Here is a 27139-nt window from a genome sequence, read left to right as displayed (position 1 = left end):
TGAACAACTACAGGCTGGGGACAGAGTGGCTGAGAGCAGCCAGGCAGAGAGGGAGCTGGGGGTGCTGGGAGAGAGGAGCTGAAGATGAGCCAGCAGTGTGCCCAGGTGGACAGCAGAGCCAATGGCATCCTGGGCTGGCTCAGGAGCAGTGTGGCCAGCAGCACAAGGGAGGTTCTTCTGCTCCTGTGCTCAGCATTGCTCAAGGCCACACCTTGAGTGCTGTGTCCAGTTCTGGGCTCCTCAAGTCAAGAGAGATGTTGAGGTGCTGGAAGCTGTCGAGAGAAGGGCAGCAAGGCTGAGGAGGGGCCTGGAGCACAGCCCTGTGAGGAGAGGCTGAGGGAGCTGGGGGTGTGCAGCCTGCAGCAGAGGAGGCTCAGGGCAGAGCTCATTGCTGTCTGCAGCTACCTGAAGTTGGGATTGGGCTCTGCTGCCAGGCAAGCAGCAACAGAACAAGGGGACACAGCCTCAAGCTGTGCCAGGGGAGGTCTAGGCTGGATGTTAGGAGGAAGTTGTTGGCAGAGAGAGTGATTGACATTGGAATGGGCTCAGGGAGGTGGTGGAGTCTCCATCCCTGGAGGTGTTGAAGCAAAGCCTGGATGAGGCACTTAGTGCCATGGTCTGGTTGATTGGCTAGGGCTGGGTGCTAGGTTGGGCTGGATGAGCTTGGAGCTCTCTTCCAACCTGGGTGATTCTGTGCTTCTATAAAGACAACCGAACCCAAACCTGTCTGGCATGAGAGCTGCTCCAATCAGACTTCTCAGCAGGGCTGATGTTATACACACATGTGTTTATGGGATTGCAGCTCAGCTGTTTGATCTGGAAGGTTTATATTTGCAACTAATTCTGCGCAGTCTCCCAGCTGAATGAAAAATGAAAGTTGCAATAATTACAGTGGTTTAATCAGGACTTTTTCCAAGCAGAAGGGAGCTACATTGATAGAGCTGAATTCAGATAATCTGGTAGTATACATGAGTACAAGGATAAGGTGGTGTTCTTAAATTTATTAAAGTACATTAAGAAATCTTTCAGACTGACCATATAGTTCAGGTGTTGTGCCTATTCTCTGTTCTTACCTATCTGAATTGTACCTTTTGCTTGCTAAATCAAGTTTCCAGAGTGTTTAACTTCCTGCAATGTGGTGGCAGTTTGGTGTCAGGTCAGTAACGAGCATGACTGGGAAAATGAACATTTTTTGTTTGCTTCTCTTTATTAAGGAAAAACTTTCCATTGATTCTAGGGTGAAACTCTACACTTGGAATAAGGCTAGAAATCCACCTCTGTGCCATCAGCAGTAACGCAGGAAAAGGGCCTGGCTGTTTGCAGTCAAAAGGGTTTCTGTGTCACGACAGAATTGTGTTCCCAACACATCCTTCCCACTGCTTCAGCTTTGCTCTTAGGCTAAGGAGGAAATAGCTCAGAAATTATTAGGCTGAGGAGGAAATTATGCTGCCTTACTTCTGCTGCTCACCACAGAGATGGCTTCGTTGCTGTGGCAGGTGAGCAGTGTTCCTATGCATGCACTTGTGCCCAAGATGACCAGCTGAAGGGTTTCTGCATGGGTTCACCGATAGCCTTCCAGGTGGATTGGTGTTGCTCCTGGCAGGAAAAAGGGAGGTGGACAGGAGCTAGTGGCAATCAGATTAAACTGCAGAATGGGTCTGTGTTTTGAGCTCATGGATAGAAGCTGGTTGCAGAAGGGGTCTGTGTTTTGAGCTCATGGATAGGAGCTGGTGGCAGAAGAGGTCTATGTTTTGAGCTCATGGATAGGAGCTGGTGGCAGATGAAACTGGGAAGGGGGTCTGTGTTTTAAGCTCTTCAGCAGGATCTAGCAGGGAAAATGCAGGTGGATGAAATGATTCAGGTTTACCTGAATTCAGGTGGGTTAGACTTTTCAGGAATGAAGTGGAGAAATGAAATTAATTGGAGTGGAAGATATAAACTGGCATAGATTTGAGCCCAGCCATCGTGAAATGATTCCTGGTGCTTTGGCTGGATGCTCTGTGCTAGCTGCAGTTTCCCCTCCTAAAGCATTAAAATAGTTTCTTTTGGTTTGGCTGTGGTGAGGTGAAAGCAGCACACCACCACTTCAGCTCACTCAGCAGGGCATGACTGCTACTGAGGAGCATTTCTTCAGTTGCTGTGAACCATTCTGCAGTGCATTTCAGTTCCATGCTGAAGGGGATGTTAGTTTGTCTTTTAGAGGTTTACTTAGGAGAGGAAGCCACTAGTCCCTGGCACTTCTGCTTTGCCACTGCAGCTGACACACACCTCACCTCGTAGTGACATCTAGGACAGTTTTGGTTACTCTAGTGTTTATTGTCACCACATCAAGTCTTTGCAGTTGGTTGTCAGGATGCTGGTCAGAAACACTGTAATGTTGGTATCATAGGGAAGGTTACAAAGAAAGGAAAAGAATAGGGTTGCTGTAGGGTCGCTGTCAAACTGGTCTCCTTTGCTAGTAGTTTTTAAGAGGAGGTGGATAATAAATACCTCCAGGTTTGTCTAAAAATAAAGCAGATGCTTTATGGAGAAACTTGTCTCTTTAAGAGGATTAGTGAACTGTGGAGAGGGTAAAAATATAATGGTAGCCACCTGGACGTGGCCTTTAACTGTATTAAACCCCACTGCCACATTAATGACAGCTTTCAGAGGAAGAACTCAAACCCTCTGCCTTGTGAACCCAGCATTTTTGCATCATGACTCCAGGACTCCTTTCAGTCTTCTCAAGTTCTGTCTGGAAAGTAGAACTAGGTCTGCTTCCACACCGTTCCTAATGCTGGTAACAAAAAGCTGCAAATTCCACGGCAGTTACAGCCAGAGGCTGGCTGACAAGGGTGGGTTCAAGCTCTGTGCCCTCCCACAGCCTCTGTGCGATGGGCAGGGCAGGCCCTCAGCCTAGTGCTCAGCTGCTGGGGAGGGGGCTTCTTCCTCAGATGGCTAAGGGCTCCCGGAGCTCAGACACTAACCTGCAGCAGCTTTGGCTTCTCTGTTGTTTGAGGGGTTTAACTTAGCTAATGGGTGAGGTCAAATCCCTTTATTTTGATGTGCAGATGTGCCAATCATTCCAGGATGGAGCCAATCCTGGTCCTGTGGCAGAGAGAAGCAGAGGTTGTAAGCGGAGAACAGACACCCAAGCGTTTTATTAGAGAGGTTAGTATCACTGGAGAGAAGAGGCAGGCTTTGTGTCTCAAAGTGCTTTCTGAGAAGGAGTGGCAGAAGCCAGGGCAGAGACAAGGCTAGGCCCAATTCCTCTTGCTTTAATCTGATTACACTGGTCAAGCCCCTTGGGAGAGAAGGGTGCTCAGGATGTGCAGAGCAAAGCTGTCTTCCACAGAGCAGCAGCCGTCTTCTGCTGGCAAAGCCACGCCACAGAGCACACCACACCAGCCTCTGCAGCTGGGCTGCTTAACTGCTGGCACCTTGAGCCACTCTGGCAGCACAGAGCAGTCCAGCCCTGCCAGATGGATGCAGGCTCTGCGTGCTGAGAGCATCACCGTGCCAGGGCTGCAGTGGTGGTGCAGCGGCTGCAGCAGCTGAAGAGGCCAAGTCCTTCTCACAGACCAAGAAGCCCTCAGTGCCTGCCATTCTGGGAGCCCCCCCCGGCACTACTTTGGAATTTCTCCCTGAGCTGGTGGGTGTGTAGGGTTCCCCTCAGGCACAGGGATGGGTTACCACCAGGTCTTGTTTGGCCATCTGCTGGGATTGCTGCCAGGCTCGTTTTTCAGCTTGATGACTGTAATGACTCTGGCGATGGCTGTGGCTGCTCCCATTCATTCTTTTAACAGTTTCCATGACTCTGGCCAATTGCTTTCAGGGCCCTGGCCTTTTCTTTCCAAGCTCTGTGTTTATATTTTTCAACATCTGTGAAGAGCGGTCTGTACCAGTATGTCCCTTTGTGGCTGCTCTTCATCTTACGGCAGTTTTACATCCAGCACATGCCTTCTGAGTGAGCCTGTGACCAAATGATAGATGTTGAGTGTCACAGCAGCGCAGTGGCTCGTGGCCATAGCATGCTGCTTAGGCACTTGCATTGTCTTTCCTTAAATGCATGTGCAATTTATAATGGTTACCTAGACCAGTGCAGCTCTTCAGGCTCCAAGGCTTCATGGAATACTTGTCTGTACATCACCACCCTCAAAGATCAACAGGAAAAGAGAGTAGGAAAATTCGCTGCCTACAGAGAAGAGTCCTCCAGGCCTTAAGGGCAGCTAACTTCCAAGGAAGGCTTTACGAAGGGGCAGACACCTGGTGTGTGACTAAGGCTCAACACTACCACAACGTCTGTCTGAGCTGCCTGCAGCACTGCTGGAGCATTACAGATGTGCATCAGTGAAGTCACCTCTGAATGCAGTTCATCTGTCCTGGGAATGAAGTTCACCTTTCACAGCAGAATGTGGGCCTCTAGACAGAAGAAGAGAGAAAAAAAGGTTCATCGTTCCTGTGCCAGGGAGAGTTCATTCTGAAAGAACCTGGATGAAATGTGCATCATTCATCCACGGAACAAATCCACCCCACAGATTTATCTGAGAGACAAGGGAGCGCAATCCAGAGAAGCTATCCATTTCAAGAGGGGAGACTTGAGAGCAATCCAGGCAGAAAACGAGAGAAGCTGAGAAGCATCCATGGACTCAGGGCAGTAATGGCTTCTTCAGAAGCATCTTGCCCTGATCATTGGTGCTAAGCATGGCACAGACACCAACACAGATTGCCATCTTGCTGAAGGCAGGCTGTCTGCCAGCTCCATAAGAAACGTTTTTAGAGCAGCTACTGCTCTGGGGCTGCTGCCTGCAGAGTGGGTTCTGTGTGCTCAGCCTGCCGCCATCAGCAGCTCCAAGTGCAGCCAGTGGAATCCACCAGCCCTTCCAAGTCACCTCCTGTGGAAAGCCCTGCACAGACAGTCCCAGCAGTGAGGGAAGGAGCAGCTTCTCTCCACCCCTCTGGGCAGCTCACAGGCATGTTCCAGCAGTACCTAAGGCAAGAAAAGCACCTGGAGCCGCTGCTCGGGCTGGTGGGGACCACACCAAGCAAGGAGCTGCCTGAGCCTGGAGCCAGCCTCACACATGCCAACTTCCAACCTTCTTTGCTAAGAACGTTTCTGAAATGCTTCATTTCTGCTTGTATTCCATTGAAAACCCAAAAACTTGGCCCCGGAGCTCTCAGTGCCTACACAGATGAAAGCGGAGGCCTGGAATGACTTCAGCAGGAAGCTCCTGGGAAGGGGAGTGGTCTGGTCCTGACAGCCCATTACACATTTCTAGGAAAAATCTTTCCAAGTGCTGCGTAGGAAACTGAAACAGGGTCAGAGCACTGCCTCCCTGGGAGCGCAGCAGCGCTGCCGAGTGCTGCACCGTCATTCCCCACTTCTTCCTCTCTCCTTATCTGTCTCAGGATCTTGGGATTCAGAAGGGCACTTCAGCTTGAAGACATCTTTAGAAGCAATGCGTTAAAGGTCTGCTTTCTCACACCTTTGGGAGCAGTTGGTGCTCAGCTGGACTGCAGACCCTGCCTTGACCCAGAGCCCTCAGAGCGCTCCGTGTGCCCGGAGTTCTCCACCTGGTAGCAGTGACAAAGCACTGAGCTACTGCAAACCCGTGACCGAGAAGCTGAGCAACAGCAGACGCCAGCCAAACAGATCACTGGGGTGGAAGGTCATCCTGGAGCAGCATTCCCAGCTTTCCCCTCCTGGTAAATTGCTCTGGGAACAATCCTCTTCTCCAGCATAACGTAATCAAGAATTAGAAAGTCACCACTGCTTACAAAGGGCTGCAGTTGCTGGCCTGAGTGGCCCTGCTGGGAATTCTAAGAGCTATCTCCACCCAAGCAGCATGTGGAACCAGTGTAATGGCTAACACAACACAGAGCTTAAAATGGAGTGGTGGTGCAGTTCCAGCTGTAAGCCAGCACCAGAGGAGAAGCAGAGGCAGAGGTGAGGAATGACTGATGGCATACACCGAGGAGCATAAGAGCAACGGTGCGGAAGGCAAGGCAAAAGCACTGTCCCTGACAGGGCCATGCTTAGGCCAAGCAAGGAGGTGATGGCTGCTGGGACATACCTCGGGGGCAAGAGGTGCACTGCTCTTCATCTCTGGCTTCAGACAGGGCACCGCTCTACATCTGGAAAGGTGAGGATATGTCACAGCCCAAGAGGGATAATAAAGCTTTCATCCTGATGAAGAAAGGCACACTGGAAGTAGACTGGTCCCAAGTGCCCCTAGCAGGTCCCGTTGGTCACAGTGCTCTACAAATCCCTTCATCACCAGAGCGGTGCAGCTCCCTCTACAACAGCTTAACGCTGACAAGGGAAGAGCCTTTTCCTTTCCTGAGACCAATTGCATCCTCCTGAGAGACATCAGTCCCCTTTCTCCAGTTGTCTCTTACAGGAGGATGTGGCCAACAGTAACGTGGAATGAATGGAGCAGCAAAACCAGGTAAAACTCCACTGAAAGCCAAAACAAAGCTTTGCAAAACTTGGCTTTTTACGGTGTGTCTGTCAGACTGGCTCGTTGCCAGCAGTGCTTTCCTCCAGCTTCTCAGCACCACTCACCATTAGCAGAGGATATTCAGCACTCCGGGGAAGCCTCCTGCAGCCCCCAGTCATTTTCAGAAGAAAGGCTTCAAAGATGTGAGTGAATGATTTCAGCCCCTCACAAGTGCAGCCTCTGCTCTCCCCTCTGTGATGACACAGTACAGGAAACAAGATAGAATTAATGCGACTCCTTTGCCAGGTAAGTGAGGCCTTAAAACGAACTGGCAGAGGATTCTGATTGGAGCTTTCCTGTCTGGAACAGAACCAAACATCAAGCAGAACATTCAGCTGTACTAATAGGGTCCTTTGACAGCTTTTACTTTCCTTCCCCTAGCAGCAGTGACAGTGAAGTGCTGGGCAGGTAAACCAAAAGCTGCTCGTGTCCACAGTAGCAGTAGGGATGCAGCCAGACACTTCTGTGTGCTCCAGCACAAACCTGTCAGTGAACCCAAGGAGACCATTTGCCCTTTTGGCATCTCCTGGACAGAAAAGCAGGCTTCTTCCTCTCCTCTAGCCCAGTGAACAGGTGTGGCTCCAATCACAAACCAAAATGCAATGCACACAAGTTGCAGACTAGCACTTTGAGATTTAGGAGTAAAATTATTTGTCAAAACCAGCTACTTTCATCTAATTATCTTGCAACTGTCCATAAAAGGCAGAGAGGCAGAGAACCAAGTACAGGGCTTTAGTTACTTTTGCTTTCTTCTTTTGTTTTGTTGTTTTTTTCTGGAGAGGAAATTAAGATATTTTTTGATGAACAAATAAAAATCTGTGACAAGCCAAAAAAATTTGAAGATGGCTCAGAGTGCAGTATGGAAACGTTGTAGGAGACTCATCAATGCATAGATTCTACATAGCAATGTAAACCCAGATGCCCACTCTGTTCTCCAACTCAAAAGCTACAGATAACTGAATGCACAATGTTAGCAGGACAGGACAATGAATTAAGGGACAAAAGATGCCACACAAAGCCCAAAATGGAACCTAGAGCTGCTACCACTTGAAGCTAACCACTAACCTACATCTCACTCACCACTCCTCCAAATCAAAACCACCTCTCAAATACCTGAAGTCACATTACCCCTTCAGGAGAGCAGCAGGGCTCTGACAAACTGTGTAATGCAGGCTCAGGGAACAGGGATTGCAGGCAGCTCCTCTAGCCCCACTTTGGCTATGGCACTGAGGAAGCTGGTGTCTGCACAGGGGGAACAGAGATGTCTCTGATGTGAGCTGCACTCCACCTATCTTTATGTGCCCTGCCTAGGTGAGGATAATAGGCACAGAGCACAAAAGGAGCTCTGTTCCATGGCTGAGTGTTGCACCAGGAGCTGTGTGGAGGGAGGTGAAGTCTGTGATGCTGCTGTGAAGGCGAAGTGCTGGATGTGGATGCTGGCATCTGGCAACCATAACACAAGTGAGGTGGAGCTGGGACTCTGACAGCTTGCCAGCCAGGGCATTTGTAGGGCCAGCAAGCACTTCTACCCCATACAGAGAGGTCAGAATGGCCACTGCGAAGATAGGGCTGCTGTGCATACTTGAACTGCCCATTCCTGGCTGTACAGAGCTTTAGGAGAACTCCACTACGACGTCTTAAGAGTTGATTTTGAAACCATAGGCACTCAAAGTCCACCACAAATGACCAGCTCCACCAAACATCCAGACATGTAGCTCCCACTGAAAATCAAGGGGAGTTAAGCCTTTAAATGCTCTTACAGCTCTGACCAAACATTTTATGAGCTTTTCTTTCACTAAAACCATAAACTTCACCCCCACTTGGAAAAAGCCCTCTCTTGCTCACAGCTGATTTTTAGGCTGTATTTCACTGTCTCTCTTCAGGAATGCTGCAGCCTGCAGTGCCCTGGCCAGCAGCACCTGGCTGTGAAGATTCAAAGACACCACTCAAGTGTCTCTGAGGCTCGTACCATTCACTTGAGTGTTCTTCAGCCGTCCTGATGCCTCCAGCTCCATTTGCAGACTGTTGGGACAGTCACGAGAGAAGACAGATTCTGAATGAGCTCATGCCTGAAGTCAGGACTAAGGAAATTTTATGCAGATAGCACTGCTCAGTGATCTCACAAAGTACTGAACCAACCTGAGTTCCTAAAGAGGGAGCTTTTAATTATGAGCAGAAAAACAATAGCTCGTTTCAACATGAAAAAGGACACACCCACAGGTTTCCCTGCTCTGTAATTTAAAAATAGGTCAACCCATTAGCTTTAAAACTCTCTCAGGTATTCAGACTGAAGCACAGGGCTCACGATCCCTTTTATTTTTTAATCCAGACACACAGATTGAAAAGTTTCTGACTAATGGCTGCTTTAATATGGTAAAAGGGGATAAAGTTTTTGAACTATGAAAACTCTGGTTCTAGCACTGCAGAAAGGTTTGATACCATACTGAATTTTTAAACATCAGTTAAATCCAAAGCACTTAGAGCAGAGCACTAACTGCATGCCTGTTCAGAGGTGGTACAGTGCCTGTCATCTGTCACACTGCACAGAAGGGTCTAACTTTTCTCATGTGCATGTTGAGAAAGCACAGAGGGCCCAGAGCACACCTGGGCAGCCCTAACAGTGCCTGCTAATTCAAGGCACTTTTCACACTCCATGTGAAGCAGACGCAATCGGCGCCTGCTGGAAAAAAAGGACTATGGGAAGGGCGTTGGGCTTGGGGTTTTTTTCACCCTGTACTTCAGAGAGCTATCCTCAGAGGACAGTTACTGTCTTGACCACCTGGCAACTGATGCCAACAGAATTGTGATTAGTGGGACGCTGACCTGCAGTGTTTTCCAAGCAGCTTCTGCACGAACCAGAGGAACACCTTGGATGTATTTGCTAATGGGTATGCACTGAGCATGAAACAGACGGTCCCTCAGTTCATCAGTGCCACAGTGCCCCACAGGCACGGCTGCTTTGGGAAGCATTCCTAGACCCAGCAGTTCGCTGAATTTCAACCACATGAAGCCTCACAATTGCTAAAATCCAGACCAAGGCCAACCAGACCTGACCAGGTGCTGCTGCTGCTCTGCTCACTAATGCAAGCCTTGTGAACTCAGCTGAGTGGGATGAAGAGCAAAGCAAGCCCAAGGTCAGGGCAAGAGAAGCCATTTCAACCCACCCCAGCATATGCATGGGCTCCCAGTGCCAGAGGGATGGTTTGCACACAGCCTGGGGCTCCATGCTGCTGATAGGAGAGCCTGGAGTCCAACCTCTCCTCACTGGCTCACCTCAGTGCTGAGCACAGGAGCTGCTGCACAGCCTCTGGCTCACCCCAAGGCTGGGTGAACCCATTCAGGGCTAGGAGCAGCTCGCAGCAGCCCACATACCACTGAACCACACCCTGCAAGCTATTTCCAGCAGTCCTCGCAGCCACTGCAACCTCCGAGCGCCTTGGACTTTCCATCTGAAGCCCAGACCCTGTCAGAAATGCTGCTGCAGGACTCAGGGCCATGTTCTCTGCTTTTTAGGATTCTCTGGTGCTCACTGCTCAGACAAACCTGGAGAAAAACTGCTGCTTTAAAACCTTGGTAGTGAGTCAAGTCTTGCCAAAAGCTAGCTGCTCAGAGGTATCTGGGACTTGCAGTTGCTTCACCTCAGACTAATTTGATTTTAAAACTGAAGTGAAGCAACTTGTTAGTAATCACTTCTCAAGTATTTATTTATTTTGTTGGGGGAGGAGGGGAGGGGAGGAGAGAAAACTCAAGCGACTTGGCTTTCCAAGTAGTTAACATAAAGCCTGCGAGAGCTCCATCTGGCAGCCAGCAGGATTTCTAAAGAATCCAAACAGTATCTGCATAGGAACCAGGCTGGCTGTGCAGCAAGGCAGCTTCCACCTCTACAGCCACAAGCAGCCTTTAGTAACATGAAAGAAATTACACAAAATTAAGTTAGAACAGCAACAAGAGCCTGGCAAGCTGACAAAAGACCCCAGGAATCTCCATTAATCCTGCAATGCTGCTTTTCACTTTGCTGGAATATAGCATCAGACACTCTGTGGGTTTAAAAAACCAAACAACCTCCCCAGGCTCAAAGGACTTCCTAAGGCAATAAAACCAGCTCTAGACAAAGATGCAGACTGACAAAAATCAACCTATAAAACCTTGCTTTGGAACACAAACCCACTAACATTTTACTATTGCTCCTGGAAAAGTTTAGTATCTACTGACACAGACTGCACTGGGCCATGACTGAGGCCCTTCACATCCAGAGATGTCCATCTTCATTAAGAAAAAGGATCAAAATGCTGCTAATTATATTAATCAAGTGTGTATTTCACCCATTCTTGTATTAAAATGTGGCAGTTCATCATTCCCAAGTAAATAAACGCCTCTTGGAGCACACAGATTTTCATTTCCCAAGTCATTCCTGTGAGGCTCTGACCCTGCACCTCATGCCTGGCCTGTTTGTGAACGACCCAAAACCAGCAGTGGTTTGCTGTCCTGAATGAAATATATTGATGGTCTTGATGACCCTGTCACACTGCCACTAGGATTTCAAAAAGCCAAGAAGTGAAACCAGTGGGCACCCACAAAACATGTTACAGCGATCCTGTGAGGACAAGGCAGCCTTCCAGCTCCGCATTTTCACTCTCCCTAGGCTACAGGAAGAGAATCTCTTTGTCACTGCCCATCTGGCACCTTTCACAGACAGCAAGAACAAAGAACTAAAATGTACTGGTTCCTACCATCTGCTTCTGCTTGGAAAGTCTAGAAAGAGCTTCATAGAGAAGAAAAAACAAAACCAATCCCCCAACAAACCAAACAGAGCCCCCAGCCCTTCCATTCCCCACCAGCCCCTCCTGGCAGGTCCAGCTCTTTGCTTGCACACCTTAGGGCAAGCCCAGAGGCCCTTGGTTCCCTGCAGCAACAGAGCTGCTTGATGCTGAGCATCCCAAACTCTCCTAGCCCCATGCCTTCATTCACAAGCATCTAACAGCCTGCAGAGACACCTTGTGTTGCCTGGGATTTCTTTACCGGATCAGCCTCTGTTTTATCTAGAGCAGGAAAGTTCCTGTTTAACAGGAGGTATCACCCTGCAGATTCTCCCTGCTTCCACCTCCTTTCCCATCAGCCACATCCCCTCTTGCTGCAAGGCTGCATACACCATGTGTTGGCTCGACCCCTTCTGTCTCTGACAGAAGCTTGGCCAAAAAGAGCAGATTTTCTGCTACTTTGATCATTTCCTGTGGTAAGAAGTGAAGGGAATTATCCGACCCATGGTCTTTTTTTTCCTTAGTTTTGAGCAATAACAAGGATTTACGTTTGCAAGTTCCTCTGAGTAGTGTACTTGCTTTTCAGCAGCATTTTGCTGCCACTTTACTGGTTGCTTTATACAAAATAGTTTTCTTTTAGGTGCCCACAAACACTGCTCCCATCTCAACTCTGGAGATCCAGCTGCTGTGTGGAAGCAACAGGGAACGCTGCTGGGATGAAGCCACAGTCTTGAGTTTGGTGTTACCTCTGGGCTACACAGAAGTGACAACTTCTTCCCTGTTAAAAAATCGGTATGCTTGGAAAAGCAGCTCAGTTCTCTTTCAATGGGGGTCGTGTTGGGTTTGCCTACAGATGTGCACTGCCCGAGTTGTTTGGCAGTGAGTTAACCCTCTGGTTAAACACTGCTGGAGCAGCTCACTTGTGATGTAGCACCCCCAAACACTCTCTTCTTTTGTCCAGGTCACCAAGGTTGCAGCTTGCAAGACATGTCTGCAGCTGCCTGTGCTCAGTGACACTACCTGCTGCCCTGAGTGGGCTGAGTACTGGGGCAACAAGGGCCTGATGTACAATGCCAGCTGACCACCAGTGACCTCACTGTGGCCTGCAACTGCCCCCAAGAACCAGGCCAGCAGGGATCGTGCCTGCCCTAGAGAGCACCAAGTGAACAGACATGAACAAAGCTACTGATGGAATGCCTTACAGAATGAACATGCCACAGGAACACAGCCTGAAGGAATGCTCACCACATACTCTGCCTCTGGAGCGGCACCAGAGCCTTGCAGACAGCTGTGTGTCCACGCTCAGGAGCTCTGCCAGGCCATGCATGTATGGATATATTTATGTACCTAAGCAGCCTGTTTCAAGGCCTGGATACATCCCGCCAGAGCCCACAGGCTCCAAATGCAAAGAGAGTTCTAGAGCGGTTTGCTTTCCTCCAGTCTCCAAAAGGAGCCCCAGGATCCATACTTATTTTTGTACCTATACACATGCACGTGGTTCACCTCAACATATCACCAGAAAGAGATAATCTGCAGTATCCTTCCAAAAACAAAGCCAGCATTAAAGCTCTCACTGCAGAGAAATTGGCACCCCCATTGGTAAGAGATTGCCTTTCCTATGCATAGGCAAGAAGGTGGCTGCACTGCGATCCATACAACCTCCAGAACATATAAACCAATCAAAAAGAATCTAATGAGTTCAGCAGCACCAAAAATTAAGTAGGAATGTCAAAAGAGCCAGTGGGACATTAGCAGACACACTGCAGAGCTGCCCCTTGGAACCCTCTGGTTTATATCTGGCAGCAGCCCTTGCAAATGTAGGTCATGGCCACTGAAAAGAACTGCAGCTGAAGGATGCTGCCCTGCACCTGGACCCTCCCCAAGCAGCACTGCCCTGCAGCCTCCTCAGCACCATCTCTGCACGTTCCACACGAAGTTCTGCACCATCTAGGAAGGGTGGAGCCAGTTCCTCACCTCCTGTCTGCAGCCACAGAAGATAGCACATCCTGAAAGCATTCCGTTTGCTCAGTCCCCTTTTCCTCCTTCCCCTCAGTGCAGCTGCGGAAGAGGGAAGGGGGGACTGGGGTGGGCACTTGGCTTCCAAAGGCATGCTGCAAAGGAGGGAGTTACAAAGGGCAGTGGAGCAGACAACAGCAAACACTCCAGAGCCACAGGACCTCCCTGGGTGTAGATGGCCTTGGCCTCCTAGGAATCCTTCAGGAGTCCTACAGCTGTTCCTGCCATCCCCATGGGAAAACTCTGTATGTGCAGGAGAGCCTCTGAGGAGATACCTGAGGGGGCATCGGGCCCAGGTCAGCACAGCCTGTGTACACCGAGTTCTTTCTGAAGGAACAGCAAGGGAATTTCCCCAGCAGGCCACACAGATGCAGACAGGTGTGCCGCTGCGAGGCACACTCTGAGACACCACCGAGTGAACGTCGCAGCCCACAGCAACGCAGCTTGGACCGATGCTCCACGCAGAGAAGTACTCATTGCACAACTCACTCAAGTCAGAAAAGCTCCAGTGAAAAACAAAACACAACCCAAAGCCGAGGTCCACTGTAGGTGGGGTCAAGGAATGATTTGTTCCTCCCTCTGAAGAAACCGATATGACAGCTTATCTTATGCCTTCTTCAACAGGCGGTGTCTGCCCACTACATGGCAACGGTCACTTCCCTGCCAAACTAAGCCAAAGCATCATGTGCAAGACAAACAATAAGCCAGTCAAAGGAAGGCCTCCCACTACTCCAGGGCTGGGCCACATCCAAACCCAAAAGGTTTGCCTCTTCAAAGGACAAACAGGATAGCACTTCACAGCAGATGGTCAAATCATGGTAACAACATCTTAAAGGCACATTCTCCACCACTGTCAATGTTGTTCCATTGGCAGACCTATGGAAGAAACAGCCAATTATGCAACAGAGCTGGGAAGACAAACAAAGCCTCCTGGCCAGAAGACTTGCTCCTCTATTTACCCTTCATGGAACATACAGAAGGCACAGATCCCACAGGGCCACAAATAAAAGAGTCTGAAAAAGAAAGTAATCGTTGCAATTAGGGGAACTACTGCAGTATGCCCTACAGTCCACTCACAGTTCCCAGGGAATCCAAGTGGAGGTGGACCAGGCCTCAGAAGTGAATTGATTTTTCCTGTTATCTGCAACATCAAACTCTTACTGCTTTGACAGAAACCTGCACTGAGGAGCTCCGCTGCAAACCTCCAAGGCATCAAAAGGGCACACTTCAGCAGACCTTCAGAGTGCTAAGCAGACAGACAGAATGAGCAGGGCTAGCCAGCAAACTTCTTCCAAAATCCCTTAATAAATTAAGATAGAAACTCACAAATTTAACTCAGATGGCCCATAACATCTGCAAGAGCCAGACCACAAAACCTGACAAGCTATCACAGAATGCTGATAAAGACAACCCGAGGCAGTCCATGCCCAGCTCTGCAGAGCCATCTCAAGGCACAGCACTGTCCAGCTTCCCACAGACACAGCTAGAGAGGGGCCCTGAGGAGCAAGGGGGCTCAGGGGGAGGGACAGCATTCAGGAAAGACACAGAACTGAACTGAAGCCTGCATGCTGCTGCCTAGAACCACAGCTCCACTTGTACCACCCATTCCCTGGGGGAAATGACATACAATGCAAACAGGCCTGGCTGCTCCGGGATTCCAGTACGGAGAGATTGACAGAAGGACATCTGAGAAACATAACATTTTAATAGATGAAATAAATACTCCAGTACATGCAAGATAAAAACTGACATTGGGAAAAAATGGAAAATCAGTTTTGTTATAGTGTAATTTCTTGTTTGTTTACTCACAGTAGCTTTTCCCCCAGTTTGGAAATCGACACATGGCAAACTTAACCACAACCTCCAGCCCTGCCACTCCTACACACCCAAAGCACTCCTGACCTAACACTTGATGCAAAACAAAGAGTTGGACAAAACCAAACTAAATCGAAGCTACATCCGTCCTCCAGGTGGTGTTGGGTTTTGTCACGTTTTAAAGCGAGAGTTGAGGTAACCTTTTTCCTGCGCAACCAAACAGTGACATTTAGAGGGGCAATCTCGGAAGACAAACTTTACGAACCGCACCCAGCGCGATTAAAGCTTTGTGGTTTTTTCTTTAAGGTATCCCCACCTCCCCAAATATAAAAACTCTTCATCAGCTGTTATTACCACTTGTGTGAAGACCTTGCTGAACAAGGACAAATTTATCTGCAGATACTTGCTTGGCATTAAACACAAAAGCAGCCCCAACTGGCTACCCCTGTTAGTACATCAAGTCTGAAGAGGTTCTGCTCCTCCACCACACAGAATCAAAGGACTGGGCTCATCCAAGCAACTTCTTTGGTATACAAAAGGGGGTGAGGAGGTGGGATATTATTTTCCTTTAGCAATGACTGGGATTTAAACAGAAGATGTGGGGGATTAATTCACAGAATTGGAGTTGACTGGCGGTAAAGTCCTGGGTGAAGACCTTTCTCTTAGTGCCTGAGATAGCAGGTTGCAGCCATCCGAGACGGCGCAAGCCGAATTCCTCAACCTTTCCCTGTAATCACTCATTTTGGTGCTACTTTCGGGGTGTTGGGCGATATCCCTGAGGCATTGGGTCAAGAGCACACAAGCAGATACCACACTCATGGCTCCTCCTAGGATGGCAGTTTGCACAGCTTTGCCCTCTGGATTAATGGTGGCAGCTTTACCCAAAAACTGGGGCTCAGTGGCAAAGCCCACCAGAGCGTAGACAGACTGCACCAAAGGTCCACTGAACAGGACGCAGCGGTTCCTGGTCAGCTCGCTGGGTGAAGTCTTGACCTCCTTGACACATGCCAAGAGGGCTGAGGCGCTGGTGCTCATGCATTTGACACTGAGTTTGAACTGCTCCTTAGCAAATTTGTCCTTGGATTTTTCACTGGCCAGCACACAAGCATCTGTCAGGAATTTCAAGTTCTTGGACATGTTCTGGGAAACCTCCAACAGGAGTTGAGGGCTCATATCAGCCAAAGGGGTGGTCTTTAAGACCCCACAGCCATGCTCCACCTCATGCCTGCATCGGGTCACCTTGTAGCGATCCACCAAGCCAGGCATAGCAGGCTGGGCTCCCGGAGTCTCCACTGCAGCCAGGTAGGCAGCATGGGCAGAGCATTCAGTCAGGGAGACCACCAGCTCCCCCATCTCCATCAGGCTTTCCCCCACCTCCCCGAAGCGTCCCATGTTGAGCTGGCTCTGGACGTCGTGGGTCAAGATGGAAAGTCCTTTGGTCCTGGCAATGATCGTGTCCCTGCACTTCTCAAAGGACTCACCGAAGACAGACAGGCTCTCCGTGTTCACCGGCCTGGTCTCGCTCGACAGCAGCAGCAGATCAGCCACCAGTTGCATCTTGATCTTGCAGTGGTCGCAGATAGAGATGAGCTTCTTCCTCTGCAGGGAACTGCTGCTGGGGATGCCGCCGCCAGACACCTCGCTGCTGGACTTGCCAGAGCCACCGCTAGCCATAGCGCCGAGGGGGCACTCGCATGCCGCTCGCTACCCCGCTGCCGCCACCGCCTCTGCCACCGCCGCCCGAGCAGTCCCGACTGAGCCCGGCAGGATCGCTCTGCCTTTTCCGCAACATCATTCCATTAATCGCCGGGAGGCAAGAAAAGGCTCTGGGCGCCGGGGCTGCCGCTGCTGCAGAGATCGAGCTCCGCCGGGACGCCCACCCCAATCCGGAGCCAGCCTCCGGCTACTACGACGCTCCCGCGGCGGGTCGGAGCTCGCCGGGAGCCCTCCGGCCCCGTTCCGGCATCGTTTAGCTAAATATATGTTAATTTTTTTTTTCTGTGGGTTTTTTTTTTTTTTTTTTTTCCGTTTCGCACGGTGGTTTCCCTCCCTTCGCCACCTCCTCCCTGGCTTCCTGGCCGTGCGGGATCCTGCGCAAAGTTCCCTTTACCAGACGGAATACCTCAGAGACGCCCAGCAGTCGCACGGAGTTGGGGCAAGGGCGCAGCCCTCCAAGTTGCTACCGTGTCCCCAGCTCCTCCGGTCGGCCAGCGCCAGCCGGGCGCAGCTCGCAAGGGCCGGAGGGGCGGCGGCTGCGCACCATGTGCCGCCCCCGGCGCGCCCGCCGCGGCCCCGCGCCGGCGGCTCGCAGGAAGCGCCGCGGAGGGTGTGGCCCACCCGCCGCCACAGTCCCGCCGCGCAGCCCGCCGCCGGGCCGGGGAGCAGAGGCACCGCCAGGAGATGGAGTGGGGGGGCCACTGCGGAGAAGGCAAAAATTAAATAGAAGGCCGGGGGGGAGGGGGGGAAATCCACCGGTTCCGGGTGCTGGGGGCGGGCGGGATCCGTTCCCCTTCCTTCTGCTGCTGCCTCACTCCTTCCTGCCTCGATCATTCACGCGGCCGCTGCAAGCTCGCTCCCCGCCGCCGCGGTCCATGCCTCTTCATCCAGAGCCCCGCAGACTCCGCGCCGCCGCTCCCTCCTCGCCCGGCTCCCGCTGTGACCTCCGCCGCACCAACTTAGGCTCTTCCCGCAAACAAGGGTGGGGGCTCCAGGCTGCAGCCGCGGGTGCTGCGACCCGCCCGGCCTTGCGCTCCTCCTGCCATGTTTTCTGGCTGAGCCGCCAACTCCCAGTGAAAAAAAAAAAAAACAAACAACACGAAAAAGAAAGAAAAAAAAAAAAGGAAAGAAATAGGGGAAGGAAATCTTCTTTTAAATTCCCTTTCTCAGGCTTTCAGGCAAACTATTGGGAAGAGGCGGCTGCGGCGGATCTGCCAGCCAGACGCTGCATGGCTCTCAGGGAGGTTCCCCCCTCCCCGTTGCCTTTGCTGTAACCTCACTTAAGCCTATCGAAATCTTTTGTGCGGTGTCACCGCCCTTCGTTTAAATCCTGCCCTCCCCCCGCCGCCCCGCTCCACGCCCGCCGCCTCTCGCTCCTCCCCGGCGGAGGGGGCAGCAGCGCCGTGCTGCGGTCGGCATCGCCCGTCCGGCGGCCGCGGGCAGCTGGCCCCAGCGGCCCCTGCGGGTGCACTGCTCCGCGGACGTGAGGCGAGCGCAGGCCCCGCCGGGCGGGGGCCTGGGGAGTGAAAAAATGACGGTGTAGGGGGAGCGCAGGGAAGGAGAGGGCGGTGGGAGGAAAGTGAGAGGGAGAGAAGCGGGGCCGTCGGATGAGCTCAGCGCGAGTGGGCCGCCGCGGCCCCGACTGGGCGGGAGTGCGTCGTGCAGTCGGATACCGGAGACGGAGGAGCTGCCGAGGGGGCAGCTGAGAAACCGCCCCCGCCCCAAGCCGCTGGGGCACAGGCGTCTCGGTGCCGCTTCCCGCCGGGCCCACTGCTCCGGGCAGCCCGCCAGGTGAGTGCGGCGTCCTGGCCACCGCGCCCGCCCCGGACAGCACCGGCAGGGCTCCGCGGAGCAGCGGGTTTAGGTAAGAGCCTTCACTGCCCGTTTCCGCCTGTACGGCGGTGCATCAAAGACAGCTTCACAAGGGTGAAGCCAGCGGGGCCTTCCCTGCCGCAGCAGGGCTCGGGCTGGCTGCGCTGGTTGAGTTAGCCCAAGCTGCTGCTAGCGCTGAGTGGTGCTGCGCACACGGTGCGAGCTGGGACTGCACCTTTATTTACATATAAGTGTTCCCTCGGCACTGGCCCATTTTTTAAACCAATGGAGATGAACTTGGTGTGTGTCTCGCATATGTCTTGCCCGGTTCTGCCCTTGTTTTTCTGCACGGGTTACCACTCCTCGGAGTTCATGAGAGACAATGTAAACCTGCTGAGCTCACCCAGTCTGGCCTGTGTCCATTCTGCAGCATACCAAGAACTTTGTTAGACTATTCCTGTCAGAAGCTAGATGCTATGCTCTGTAAATCTGAACATTCAGGTAAATGACATTAAACAGTAATAAAATTAAAATTACTAATTGGACTGGAACAAGTTATAAGAAGATGGGTTTAATGCTGCCAAGGATGCTTCCAAAGGCAATATAGTTTGGTAAATGGTGGTGATGAGAATATTTATGTTCATGTACCAGATTCTCCTGTTATGCAGTCTCCCCAGCGATGCAATGCTAAATACTTAGAACCTGTGTTGGAGCCACGTCTTGTATTTATTACATGTTTTGCTGTGGCTTAAGGTGCAGCTAAATAATAGCAACCTGCTTTTGCTCCTTTCAGCCATATTTCCCCTTTCAAGTTAGCCTCTTCATTCTGGGCACTTACAATGCGTTTAGCAGGCTGCAGGCATCCAGAAGGACGTTTGTCCCAATTCCCAGCTACATTCGTATTGCTGCAGGGGTGTAAGTGACCTTGAAAAAGGTGGGGATTTAACCAGACTCCTCACCTGCAAGCCAGAGCCGATGATGTCCCTGTGCCAAGGAAGCCTGTACAGTGACAGAGCTGCAGACAGGTTCACTTCTCCAGACTCTAGCACTGTAGATAGAGGAGCCCTTGGACTTGACAAGAAGGACAAGAGCAGAATGAATACAGATGTGAAAGTGGAGGCTGTGTGACAGGGGTGGGGGGAAGCCCTGGCCACAGAGCCCGGCTTGAGGAAAGGGGCAGTTAGTGGCCTTTGTGTGTATCCAAAATAGGATAGCTCTCTGCCCATCCCACCTCACGGGTACGGCATGAGGGAAGTTATGGTGACGTGAGTCAAATCAGAGCAGTTTAAAGGAAGGTCATGATTTGGGCCTAAACAGTTCTGGCTTACTGCCAGCAACTCAATTTCCGAACTGCAAGTAGGAATGATTTCAGAGTGCTCTGAAAAATGAAGAGCGATGGGCAGAAGCAGCGAGGTGAATTGTATATCAAAATATATCTAGCTCTGCTATGAAATGAGGCAGTGAGATGATAGGTAGCAAGAGGAATGCCTCTCATTAACCTAGTTTATTGTTAATGAGGACTGACTACATTTAATTAGAGTTTGAAAGATTTCTCTTATAAAATGTGGGTCTTACCCCTGGCTGGAAGAGGTGCTAAGTGACCTAACAGCAGTTTCCATTTTTAGGTGCTGTTGCATGCCGTGGTGTTCTATATGATTTGTGCATTTGTCCCCAGGTACCACCTTAATTGGTTGTTTGCACCATGGAGGAGGGATTTCTTGGAGCAGCTGCCTGGTGGAGCCCTCCTGCAGATTATGTTGCTGTTTTGCAAGCACAACTGGCCTGGCTGGATTTTTTTACCATCCTTATTGACCAGAAGGATGGATTCTTGGCCTGAAGTCAAATGCTCTTGAGTCCAGTAATTTGAGTAGGACTGAGTATGTACCTCGAAGGTCCTGTAGGTGTATATGTGGTTCCTGAGGAACCTTTACTTCGTGGTTTGGGGTGGATATTTACTTCATAAGCCTTGCACATTTCCCTCAAGGAGCATACCCATTTATTTGAGGGCTGAAGGTGACCTGCAGGACTTGGGCAGCTCTGTGAATTGGTACACAGACTTAAAAGACATGAAAATCAGGTGGCCATGCTTGGCTTTAGGAAGGTTTCACTGACAGAGTCTGAATAAACGGAGTCTGTGGGGTTCAGAGCAGCAGGCATTGCGAGCTCCAGGAGGGTTAAAGGCTTTTCAGTGTGGCTCAGCAGATTACAGAACCTGGGCTTACTTGTGGGAGCTCCTCTCTCGTCACATCCGTCTCTATTTTGCATTGTGCTTAGTACAACAGAACGGGGGCATGAAGCCTTCTTCCCTGAATCATCTGACAGGGCTTGGTCCTTTTATTGCTTAGTAAAATCTCTTTTTGTGAAGGAGGAATTGATTTTTTCCAGTGTAGTCAGTGTTGAGTAATAGCTGCAGAGTTGCAGGTTGTGATAATTTTCTGAGCGCTGTATGTGGCCAGGCAGGTAGGAGGAAGCTGCCGAGCACAGGGCTCTCCTGTTTGATAGTTCTGTCCTGTGTAGCTGTATCGATCCAACCTAATAGGGAGCTAGCTGATGAGGGGATAAAAGGCAATTCAGTGGTTCCCTTGTGTCCACTCTATGTGACTAAACCCATGAGGTGGTAATTACAAGAATGATAGCACCGGTTCCCAGGGATGCAGCTGGTTTGTCAGGTTGAGATCTGAAAATCAGAGGAGAGTTGGCAGAAAGTGGTGGAAGAAATAATTTAACGCAGAGGCAGACTTTGCAGAAGAGCCTGGAAGAAGCTGGGCCTCTCTCTCTGGAACAGGGAAGTGGTAGCGCACACAGAAGGAGAGCAAGTGTGCTGACTGGTTTATTACTTTAAGGTCTAGTTTGCATTAAATGGTTTGGTGCTAAGTAAGTGTTTTGTGGTCAGTATTTAGAATCATTGCTTCATGAGACACTAAAGCTGTGAGGTCTGGGTCTGTCTCAGGTCTGCAGAGGTGATCATGGGTGATACGCTGGGGGTGCAACCTGAGAACCGATCAGTGTGCAACTGAAGATGGCAGCTAGAGATCTGGAGGAGCACTTAACTGCTCACTTGCCAAAGGCATTGTTTTTTCTTCTGTGAAATGTACTGTGTGTATCCGTGAGGAGCTTTTGGAATAATGGGTGGGCTGTCTGAGTTTTCATGGGTTGGGATTTTATAATGTGGCATTCTCAAAAACACAGTATCAAAGGGGAAAATGCATTCCATAGCTGGCAGTAATGTAAATATTTCCATTTCAAAACACTAGCCAGCTCCTCTTGCTCAGCTGAGAGATAGCACAGCCAAAGTGGGTAGATTTAGTTTTATTCACCATTTCTTGTACTGTCATTTTCACCACTTCCCATGGATAATTGATGTGTTCTCCTCTGCTGTTACCATGGACGTTTAATACACTGACACGGCAAAGAGACACACCTTTGTCAAAAGGAAGAGGCAGCCACAGACTCCTGGCACAAGATGGGAGGCTGTGCTGTACCTGACGTTGGTGCAGGCAGTGATGGTGTTGTGTTTCTTGTTCTTATCTGCCATCTGCACGTGGCCACCCATCCTACACTGGGGTCTTGCCAGGCTAGTGCCGAGGGGAGTGTCAAGTGCAGCACAGACAGCTCCTGCCCTCCCCAGAGCAGGCAAGGAGGGCCAGGTTTGTGGGCCAGGTTTGTAGGTCAGTTGGCTTGAAGCTCAGAAGCACTTAAGGGAAGAATGGGAAATGCTGCTGATTAGAATGGTCTAGCATAAACAGGAATCTTAAGGTCTAGGGGGGTCTTTGGAGATCGAAGGAGAAGGCAGCATCTTGAACAAAAGACCCACCCTTCCTGAACTGCGCTTCTGGCAGAGTGTTATGTCCTGCAGCCCTGAAAGGCTGCAGAAGGGCTTGCTCCCCTCACCTCCCTTTGTTGTAACACAGATAATAGAAGGAATTTAGCAGATGTTTGGTAGGAGGCTCTGAGCCTGCACTTCTCTCACTGTCCAGGGTGTTTTCTGAGGAGGGCTCTTTATCACTACCAGTTTAGCACCTTTGATTCAACAGAAGTTGGAGTAATGTATTGCTTAGATGTAGGTGCCAGCACCAGCCTGTAAACCTAAAATAAAATTTGAACAACAAAATTAATTTCACTTAGAGTGTGGAAATTAGACTATAAATGGAACTTCTGTGGGAGCTGTGTAAACCTTTGACATTGATTGAATGGAAATCTTTTCTTAATAGGGTAGCTTTCAATTGTGTAACCAGCACAGATTTATAACTAATCTTGCAGTAGATATTAAGAAGAACATCCTGTGATGGTTCTGAATGTGAGGATTACAGTGAATAGCTGACAGTCTGCATCATGCTCCCTTCCTGACCTGACCAGAGCTAACATCTCATGTGTGAAACATCTTCAGTCAGACAGGGGATTTTCATTAATAAACTGCACATGCACAGGGTAACAAAGTTAGGACAATGCCACATTTCATGGTCAAAACTGAATTCAGAATCTGAATTTCAAGGTTTGTAGCAGAATCAGAATTTCATAGAATCACAGAATTCTAGAATGGCTCATGTTGGAAGGACCTCAGAGCTCATCTGCTCCAACCTCCCCACCATGCCCAGGGACAGCTCTGAGCTACACTCAAGTGCTCAAGGTCTCATCCAGCCTGGCCTTCAACACCCCCAGGCAGCCACAGCCTCGCTGGGCAGCCTATGCCAGAGTCTCAGCACCCTCCTGCTGAAGAACTTCTTCCTCAGCTCCAGTCTAACCCTGCTCTGCCTGAGCTTCAAACCATTCCTTCTCAGCCTGTCTCTGGACACCCTGAGCAAAAGTCTCTCTGCAGCCTTCCTGCAGGATCCCTTCAGTTTCTGGAAGGCAGCTCTGAGGTGCCCCCAGAGTCTTCTCCAGGCTGAACACCTGCGGCTCCCTCATCCTGTCCTCACAGCAGAGGTGCTTCAGTGGTTTGTACATTTCATGTCCAGATCTCACTAATTAACCCCTAATTTGGGAGAATTTTGAATTAAATACTTAATTTTTCAGATCTGCCTTAAGCCCTGCCTGACTGTTGCACATGACTCTCCTAGCAGTGAGTGTGCCTGGTTTATGCATGAAATTAACCTGAAGACTGAAATGATTCATTCAGATGCTGCTGTTCCAGATGACAGCAGAGTGTGCTTGATGTGCAGTATTCCACAGCACTCTTTCTCTTCTCGAGCTTCAGCAATAGCCTTGTTTTCAAAGGCAGCAGGAGTCTTCAGGCTGTCTCTGGCTGTCCTGGCACTCAGAGGGCTGGACTAACTCCTGTGCGGTCTTTGCATGGCAGCTCTGCAGGGGAACACGCAGGGCACTCAACTTGGCCTGTGAACACAGTAGCTGTGGGTGCTTCGCTGAGAGTAACTCAAAGCAGCCTGAGTTCTGTGAAATGGGTGACAGTGCCTTCAAAGAGGGTAAGGATACTCTGAAAGCGGGTTTCTCTCATAACCTGTTGCAGGTTTTCTGGGCTTTGTTACTCAGCACATCTTCTGGATGGTTTAACAGTGTGATCCTGCTCCCTCGCTCAGCTGGCAGGTGCTGAAAGAGCTCTGTCAGGCTATATAAAGAGCACAACTGTACAGCAGACCTCAAGGATAGAATCAGGGAATTGTTTGGGTTGGAAAAGAGAAGAAGATCATGGAGTCCAACTATCAACCCAGCTCCATCACGGCCACTAAACCGTGTCCCCAGGTGCCATATCTATGTTTTTTTTTAACTCCTCCAGGGATGGTGACTCCAGATAATCAGAGTAATCATTAAAAGGCTGCCTTTCACAACGCCTCATTCATGTAATCCTTTTATACTGGTGTAGTTCTTGAAATGAATTCATTCCTTCGGACACAGCAGGTGTTGGTAGTAGGTAGCCCTTGCATGTTCACTTCTAAAAGCTTAGAACTCATCTTCTTGTCCTTCCAAGAAGGCACTGTCGTTCCCTTGATGAAGTCAAGATCCTTGTTCTTACCAAGGAATGTCAAGGGAGAAGCTTTAAGACCCTGCTGTACTGTGTATGTAAAACAATGAATGAGAAACCACTTCAGAACAGGAAACTGCACACAGAACCCTACCACCAGCAAAGCCTTGAGAGAGCTTTTGGCAGCTAAAAAAATATGTGCATGTTCTCCTCATCATAAGAAATAATGGTTCAGGAAACGGACTGTGCACAAATATAGTTCCAAGAATACAGGTTATTAAAAAAAAAACAAACCACAAAACAAAAACAACCCACTAAAAAATCCCAAACCCCATTACCAATAATTGAGAACAGGCTGGGTCCTCTCCTGTTACAGCCTGACCCAGCCCTGCTCAATAATGAAAGCAGTTTAGGCAAGCAAGGGAGGTAGATTTGCCTTTCAGATAGTGTAACTTTGTAACTGAAGGTACTGCTCAGGACATTTGTGTGTTGCAGAAGTACAAATAACGGCCGTTGGCGTGTGCAGATGGCTAGCTGGAAGCTAGAGCCTTAGCCACCTTAATCTTGCAGCCTGCAATGAAAGCAGACATGAATTATTAGCTGTGTTCTGGGCTGTAATCATAGTAGTGGAAACTGCTAGGATAACTGATGGAATATGAAGCTGCTCTAGCCATTGACAGCATGTCTGGATGATGCTGGAGACACTCAGTGTGCTTCAATAAAAACAAAACACAATTTCATTTGCTCTGTATTTCTAGCTGCATTGCTTTTGTTTCTTGCATGGGAAAGACCGGCAGAGCACAGAGGCTGAATAGGTGTTTGTCCTGCAGCTGACTCCACACAGAGCATGCTTTGAACACAGACAGCAGCCTGAACAGACATAGCTGCAAGGTCAGGGCCAAGCACGAAAGCTATCTCTCTTTCAAATGGAAGCTTCTCTATGCATGACAAAGAAATGTATAGTGCTGTTTGGTGCAGTGCTGGATGTACTGGATGACCAAAGGGAACCGGATTACTTTGGAGATCCACACTTGACCATAGTACCAGAAGTCAAAGCCAGCTTGGTTTGTTCTAACGAGAGAAAGTTGAAGAAAATCTTTCCCAGTAGAAATTCAATGAAAATACTTTATGCTGCAGGTTTAGCATTCCCAGATTGAATCTTTAGGCTTTATTTTTCCCCATGCATGATCCAGTAATAACAGAAATTGCCAGAAACCTCATAAGTTCGGGCAGTCTGCTGTAGTCTAGCAGTGTAAGGACAGGAGAGTTAATGAGGAATCGGTGAGAAAACGTGCTCGTTAGTGGCTCACCCACCAGCTCCCCGCAAGGAGCTCACTGGAGCCCCCGAGTCAGTTACTGTGCCCGAATAGCTACGGGCTGCCTGCTTCCTGTTTCTCAGGCGCTCTGGCAGCAAGTCTGAAATGTTATAAAACGATAACCTCAGTTCGGAGGCTGCACACCAGGCTGGGTGTTTATCAGCATGCTGAAATCTGGGATCCCACATCCTCCTCTGCCGTTTCTCATGCTGTGTGTGCACTTGGCAAGCTGATCCCTCATGTGGCCCTGGTGCTCACAAGCTGCTTAGCCCTTCGTCGCCTTGTCATTTCAAGAGGCAGCTCAGGCTTCGGAAAGCCTTCCGAGCCCACGTCCCTGTCTGCTTCTGTTTGCATGTGCCCGCTGTGCCCCAGCGGAGGGCTGCTGGTCCGTCACAGGACTCCCCAGTCACAGAACGGCGGCTGAGGAGTTCGCCCCATGGCGTTGGCTCCTCTGCTCTGAACCTGCGCCCCCCTCGGTGCCTCCAGGGCAGCGTTACAGCCCTCTGCTCACTGGGCAGCCTGGCCACGAGCAACAGCTACCAGTAGCAGTTACTGTGCTCCTTCCTTGAATTCCTCAACAGCTGGGAGGCCAGATCTAAAAGGCAAGAGAGAAGATGGTGCTATTTATAATCACAAATAAACATAAGCTTCCAGGAGGAAAAAAAAGGCTGCAGTAAAGCAGTGTGTATCAGCCGGTATGAGTGGTTTGTTTTCAGTAACACAAGTCCGTACAAAGACCCATACGTATCGTTCGTTTCTTGTGGTACTAAGATGTTCCAGAGTGTAACAAACAGCTTTGCTTTCAGAAGGTATCTCCAAGACCCTAGCATTGCTGGGATCGTAGTTAAAAGCTGAAGACTCAGTTGCAGGGACGCAGCTCCTGTCACATAGATGAGCGAACGCAGAGACTTGTCATGCTGCTTCAAAAAACCAAGAAACTACATCGGTAATGCTGCCGGAGCTTCTCTTAAGAAGAAGCCACCCGACAATGTCCACCTTTCATTGCAGGGCCTGGGCCGAGACCTGCAGGGACCACGCCCGGTGCGGCCGCTTGGGGCCGGGCGGCAGTTTCCTGAAGCGGCGCTTTGTGCCCCGCGGGACAGCGCCACAGGCCGGGGTGCGACACCGCGGGGGCAGCTCGCCATCAGCTCCCGCTCGGGCACGCTTCGGGCGGCGGCTGCCCCCACCGCGTCCCGCCCCCGGTCCCTGCTCCCGCTGCCGCGCAGCTCCCTCCGCAGCGCTGCCGCTGCCCTTTCGGCCTTCCCAGCTCCTCCCTCCCCCGGCGCCGTGCCGCCGCTGCCCCCGCCCCTT

The 27139-nt window shown here is 50.3% G+C and overlaps 1 protein-coding gene across 1 annotated transcript; it reads right to left on the bottom strand.

Moving 5' to 3' along the window:
• Positions 1 to 14937: 14937 nt before the first annotated feature.
• Positions 14938 to 16752, bottom strand: TLNRD1 (talin rod domain containing 1). The gene has a single exon (XM_064158145.1). The coding sequence runs from the start codon at positions 16739 to 16741 to the stop codon at positions 15674 to 15676; it is 1068 nt and encodes a 355-aa protein (XP_064014215.1). The 5' UTR covers positions 16742 to 16752; the 3' UTR covers positions 14938 to 15673.
• Positions 16753 to 27139: the final 10387 nt, after the last annotated feature.

Source organism: Pogoniulus pusillus, chromosome 17 (assembly GCF_015220805.1).
Source record: "Pogoniulus pusillus isolate bPogPus1 chromosome 17, bPogPus1.pri, whole genome shotgun sequence".
NCBI classification, from domain to species: Eukaryota; Metazoa; Chordata; class Aves; order Piciformes; family Lybiidae; genus Pogoniulus; species Pogoniulus pusillus.
Note: the sequence above shows the minus strand (reverse complement) of the source record. Positions and strands in the feature narration are given on the sequence as shown.